This window comes from Solanum dulcamara, chromosome 10 (assembly GCF_947179165.1).
Source record: "Solanum dulcamara chromosome 10, daSolDulc1.2, whole genome shotgun sequence".
Lineage (NCBI taxonomy): Eukaryota > Viridiplantae > Streptophyta > Magnoliopsida > Solanales > Solanaceae > Solanum > Solanum dulcamara.
Genome location: NC_077246.1, coordinates 1,644,055 through 1,650,111, shown reverse-complemented (window position 1 = coordinate 1,650,111; position 6,057 = coordinate 1,644,055). Strand labels below are relative to the sequence as shown.

Genomic DNA, 6,057 nt, shown 5'->3' with positions numbered 1-6,057 from the left:
TGATTGGAGGTTCATCATGACGGATATAGAATGTTGCTAGTGGATTTATATGAGCATCTTTTATTTAAAAATTGCTAAGTATTTATAAATAGTTAATCGTAAACTCAATTATTATATATTAACTTAAAGTTCCATAGTAATTTATACATAATATTGAATAACGTGTAAAAAAGAGTTTATATTTTATGTACTGATTGATTAAAAAATATTTTCACAAAATCATTTTATTAGATAATTATAGATAAAACGGAAAAGGATCAAAATTACCCTTTAACTATTTAAAATAGGCCAAATATACCCTTTAATTATTTTTGGGCTCAAAACTACCTCTCCGATTTAACTATTGGGTCACTTCTATCTTTCCGTTTGAGGGAATAAAATGTGACATTCCAAGCGTATTAATTTATGCCACATATGATGTCCACATAAGCACCCCACCCCACCCCATTTGTCCACATAAGCACCCCACCCCACCTCATCAATTAAAAGACCAAACTCACCCATTAAATTGAAATTAACTTGATATTATAAATTAAAATTTATTATCAATGTACATGACTTAAATTAGAAAAAACAACCTTTCACATCACATAACTAACGCAATGTGTAGTTGGTCGTATTAAATAATACTCATAAATCATGATAAATCATGCCATAATACATATTATGAGTAAATATTAAATTATTTTGGAAAAAATTAAAATAAGTAATTCTTACTCCTCTGTCCCATATTAGATGGTCATCTTACTAAAAATGTTTATCCCATATTACTTGATCACTTACTAACTCAAGATAGAATTAATTAAATTTTTTCTATTTTACCCCTATAATTAATATGACATTTTGAATATAAACAATTTTCAATACTAACTATTTTTATACTTTATCTATATTGTATTGATATAAACAAAAGGCAAAATGGTAAAGTCTTTCAATGTATTAATGATTTCTTAATCACCGTATAAATTAGAAGTACCCATCTAATATGGGACGGAAGTAGTATATAATAATGCTTATTTTTTTTCTTCCTCATATATATATATATATATATATTGAAATTTCACTAATTCAAATCGGGGCAAAAATATTTCAAACTCTTTCAAGTAAAAATCAAATTTCGTAGTACGTGAAGTCCCGACTAAATTCAGATAGGACACTGTAGGGTCCATTTAGAGATAGAAGTAGCGTTTTCAACAAAAAAAATTTATTCATAGAACTCGAACCCAAAACCTTTAATTGAAGCAGTCTCATCACTGCACACGACGACGATGTGGGTAATAATACTAATTAATTCTTCCTATAATAACCGGCGTTTGGTGACTCATAAATAGTCAAAAGCGCAAGTTTCATCAATTGTCTGTTTCTATAGCAGCCAAAATCAAAGCCATTTTTAGCCTACAGAAGTAAAGAGCCCATTAACATCTTGAATTTCCCTTCTTTATTGAGCTTTTATTCTTTTGGGGGTTGTTCAAGATTTGTGTGGAGAGAGGAAGAGACCTTGTCTCTCCTTTCTCAATTTTGTGTGTTTTTTTTTTCTAAAGGGGTTTTCTTTTGGAATGGCAAAACAAAGAGATGAAAGGGAGGAGAGGGGTGAGTTGTGGGATGGGGTTATAGAAGGGATGCCTTTGTTTGCTAAAGAATTAATAGCTGGTGGTGTAGCTGGTGGTTTTGCTAAGTCTGCAGTTGCCCCACTTGAACGTATCAAGATCTTGTTTCAGGTATTGTTGTTTCCTTATTGAGATTCTGATTCAATTTTGCTTTCTGGGGTTGAAAGTTTTTAACTTTTTTGTTTCGGGGTGAGTTTGATGATGGATTTGTAGTGAATTTGTTTTTTTTAAAGTGTTATATGTTAAATGAGACAATATGGGTTGATGCATTGAGCTTGGAGGATGATTCTTGAATGGAGTTAATTGCATTTTTCTCAAAATGTGATCTTTGTTGATGTTCTTGAGAAATATGATTTTGTTGATGTTTTCGAGCTGCTTTGTAATGTTTTTACTTGAGGTGAGAGTCTATGGGAAACAACGTTTTCTACCCTTTCCAAAGTAGGGGTAAGGTCTGAGCACACACTACCCTTTTCAGACCCCACTTGTGGGATTACACTGGCTATGTTGTTGTTGCATAGATCATGGAGGATGATTAACACTTGAATAGAACTAATTGCATTTTTCTCAGAATTTGATCTTGCTTGATGTTCTTGAGAGAAGTCAGAATTTACCCTCTATGATTTTTATTGATGTTTACAGTTCTTTCTTGATTATTTCCTAACGTTGAATTAGAGGATGAAGTCAGGAGCTTAGTTAGCGTCTTTGATGAGAGCATCCATCAGTCTCAGTTGTAAAATACTGTGATTTATGTTACAAATTTTTGCATTTCAATAAAGTGCCTGAGGTGATTTGAATCTGTGTGCCTGACCTTTCTTCACACATTGCTTAGCTGTGAATATGTATTTTGCTCGTAGAATCGATTCCAATCAAGCTGAAAAAGTCATCCATGTATATGTTATTAGTAAAGCGCTAACGTTCTATCTATAATAAGCTGTCCTTTCTTGATCGAGAGCGCTGTTTCTGATTGCAGCTAGGCACCTCTTTTCTTTCTCAACATCAACTTCCTCACTTGTTTGTCCTTTAGAAGTTTACAAAGTGATTACTAACTTGTGTATATCATTTGAGAAATTACTATTTGTTTATGATATGTCTTACTAAGGACATAGACAAAACACTGAACATTCATATAAGCATCTCAATTAAATTGGAATTAAGGTATAGTTAATTAATATTTCTTATTTAAAATGCCTCTAATCAATAATGTATTTAAGTCTCTCTGTAAGAGCACAAAGAGCAGGGAAACAGATGCTTGAAATATTCCATGATCTATTCACTAGTGGAGCTTATGGGTGAAAAAGATTCTTCTTGCATTATCAGAATCATGAAGGACCTCAAAAGGCATATTGCTATGACATGACCACCTTTTCCTGAAGTTCTTTCCTCTGGCATCTTTCTTTTCTTTTTTTTGTTATAGTGGGCATACTTGGGATTACACTAGGTACGTTGTTGTTGTCGTTGTTGGGCAAACTGTTCTGGCAACTAACTATTATGTTACGTATTAGACTGGAGCTATTTTTCCCAGAAAGACTCGAGGATTGAATGATGGATGTGGTAGTACTCGCAAAAAATTCTTTTACTTTGCCGTTCCTTTCTTTTGCGTACATTTCTACTTTTCCTCATACAAGCATTAGAGATACCTTTGTTTTTTGTTCAACAGTTGTTAGTTAGAGATACATTGGTGCTATTGAATATTAAAAAGTGGAATGTGCTAAGAATAGTAAGTATGAATTCATTAATCTAGAAAAATGCTGAATTCCTTATATTTAATTTTCTTTTCCTTAGACCAGACAAGCAGAATATAGGAGTTTGGGGCTGTTAGGATCCTTTACAAAGATTGCCAAGACAGAAGGAACCCTTGGTTTTTTCAGGTGCAAAATGCAATATTTTCCCCTCGATTTTAACTGTTCAGATGAATTAGTCTTTAAGTTTACATGTATTTTTTGTGGAACTCTTCTTCAGGGGAAATGGAGCTAGTGTTGCTCGAATTGTCCCTTATGCAGCACTGCACTACATGGCCTATGAAGAGTACCGCCGCTGGATTATAGATGGAATTCCCGGAGTGGGGAAAGGTCCCATTCTTGATCTCGTAGCAGGATCATTTGCTGGTGGGACTGCTGTACTCTTTACTTATCCACTTGATTTAGTTCGAACTAAATTGGCTTACCAGGTGAGAAACATAAAGACATACTCTTTTGGGGGAAAAAATCCACTTTACTGCTCTGTGAACAATTGAAGACTGATTCACATATAATCAGCTAGGTAGTTGGATCCCAAAAGTTGAATATACAAGGGCTTGTTAGTGGTGAACAAGTTTACAAGGGAATAAAGGACTGTTTTTCAAAGACATACAAGGAAGCTGGAATTAAGGGCCTATACCGTGGAGTTGGTATGAAGTGCTTTGCCTTGTGATACTTGTATATACTGTTAGTTGCAAGTCTTCTTACGTAATGTGCATGTTGATTCCAGCTCCATCACTCTATGGAATCTTTCCATATGCCGGGCTGAAATTTTACTTCTATGAGAAAATGAAGAGCCATGTCCCCAAGGAGCGGAAGAATGATATCATGATAAAACTAGCATGTGGATCTGTAGCAGGACTTCTAGGACAAACTTTCACTTATCCTCTAGATGTTGTTAGGCGGCAAATGCAGGTAATTTAGTGAGATTGCATAAGTCAATTAATTATTCTTGTGGCAAACTTGCAGTTAGAATGACAGAATACATGAACTTTCAGGTCCAGCGACTCTCAGCATCTAACAGCCACGAAATGAAAGGAACAGCTGATACTCTTGTTATGATTTTGCGGACACATGGATGGAAACAGCTATTTTCGGGGCTTAGCCTCAACTATCTGAAGGTAAGAAACAGACTGCACATCGACTGGCCATTATTGCCTTTTGTATCTATTATGTTAACTGATCACTATACTATGTTTGATAATAAGGTTGTACCATCTGTGGCAATTGGGTTTACTGTTTACGATATGATGAAAGCATACCTGAGAGTACCATCACGAGATGATGCTGTTGTAGAAGTCGTCACTAGTAACAGAGATAGTCAACCATCCACTCTGCACTCTTAGCCAATCTTCTTCAGGATCAGAGATTGTCAAGTTCAATTTCGGAAAACTGGCCATCTTGAGAGCTTCTAAAGTGTGTAAATTTCCATTCTTTAACATAGGCATAATTCTTCTTTACAATAAGTTGCTTACTGCAAGCAATCAGATAGTATTGCCTTAATCCCAAATTAGTTGGGGTTGGCTACAAATCCTCTTATTAATTCATCTGTATACGATGTTGCACTGCAAAAATGTATATTAACAACAACTTGCTGTAAACTAATGCCTCATTCTGGCATCTTATACATTGATTGACAAGTTTAATGACCTGAAGAGTAGCGCATATTTGTGTGTTCGAGTGTCTTTTCTTAAGCAGATCTGAGTTCTTGATGAAGTGTTACTACTCTATGTCTATTGTGTTAAGTATGAAATTCTTTAGTTCTTGTCGATAATAAATCGTGTTCCATATGCAAAGGCAGCAGCCAGCAGCATAGAAGTGGAGTAATCAGACATGTATGTGTTTTCTCTGGCAGATTGATCATATACTAATGTAAAGACTGATACTTTCTATAAACAAGTTTTGAAGGCCATTCAAACACCAATTGGTTACATGTAACTCTACTGTGAAATTTGTAGGAATTGCTTAAATCTAGATTGATGGACTTCACCATTAGTCTTTGGCAGTGACATTACCATCTCTAAAATGATGAAACTGCTTATTTTCTTGGACGATTGACTCTCTCTCAACAATCTATGTGTGACTCCCATGGCAGAGGGCGGGTCATAGAGAAGGACTAACAAGCTTTTAAAGAAAGAATGCATGTGATACCTTAGACGAATCCCGCATTAGAATGAGAGAAGAATGTGGATGAGCTTAGGACAAATTGTGAGGTCTATTGGGTCAAAACAGATAATACATGCTATGGGCTTGGACCGTGACATTGTGTCATGATTTTAGCTAACTGTTCACTATGATACATCAATACCTGCTCCTTGCACTCCTCTTCAATAGCTTCAAGCTCATATAACTTTTTTGGTATATAGCCTGTAATCTGCATCCTCCTTTTAGGCCTCTAAAGCCTTTCAACTTCTTTGTAGAAATGAGTGGCTTCAAGCTTGTCTATATTTGTGTTTCATGACTTCGAAATGCCAAAAACACAACGTTTTTCATAGTGAGTATTGGCCACCGAGCCATTTCCAATGGAGTCAATCAAATTCAAGAAAATCAACATGTACTAATAGTCTAATACACACAAATGACACCCATAATTATGAATTCGTGTTTTATGACCTCAAAATGCCAAAAAAAAATGTAAAAAAATGTTTGACATTGCAAAACAATGAGTATTGGTCACCATGCCATTTCCGATGGACCGATCAAATTCAACTAAA

General features: G+C 35.0%; 1 protein-coding gene across 1 annotated transcript; it reads left to right on the top strand.

Moving 5' to 3' along the window:
• The first annotated feature begins 1,318 nt into the window (after positions 1 to 1,318).
• Positions 1,319 to 5,016, top strand: LOC129871538 (mitochondrial carrier protein CoAc2). The gene is made up of 7 exons (XM_055946479.1): positions 1,319 to 1,718; positions 3,390 to 3,475; positions 3,567 to 3,774; positions 3,867 to 3,993; positions 4,074 to 4,258; positions 4,342 to 4,464; positions 4,552 to 5,016. Exons 1-7 carry the CDS (start codon positions 1,557 to 1,559, stop codon positions 4,687 to 4,689), a joined length of 1,029 nt encoding a protein of 342 aa, XP_055802454.1. The 5' UTR covers positions 1,319 to 1,556; the 3' UTR covers positions 4,690 to 5,016.
• Positions 5,017 to 6,057: the final 1,041 nt, after the last annotated feature.

Bases quoted from the DNA above. Each gene is read 5' to 3' on its own strand.
- LOC129871538 (XM_055946479.1), top strand. From the start codon at position 1,557: ATGGCAAAACAAAGAGATGAAAGGGAGGAGAGGGGTGAGTTGTGGGAT. The intron at 3,476-3,566 runs GTGCAAAATGCA...ACTCTTCTTCAG, and splicing joins GGAACCCTTGGTTTTTTCAG to GGGAAATGGAGCTAGTGTTG. The intron at 4,465-4,551 runs GTAAGAAACAGA...TTTGATAATAAG, and splicing joins TTAGCCTCAACTATCTGAAG to GTTGTACCATCTGTGGCAAT.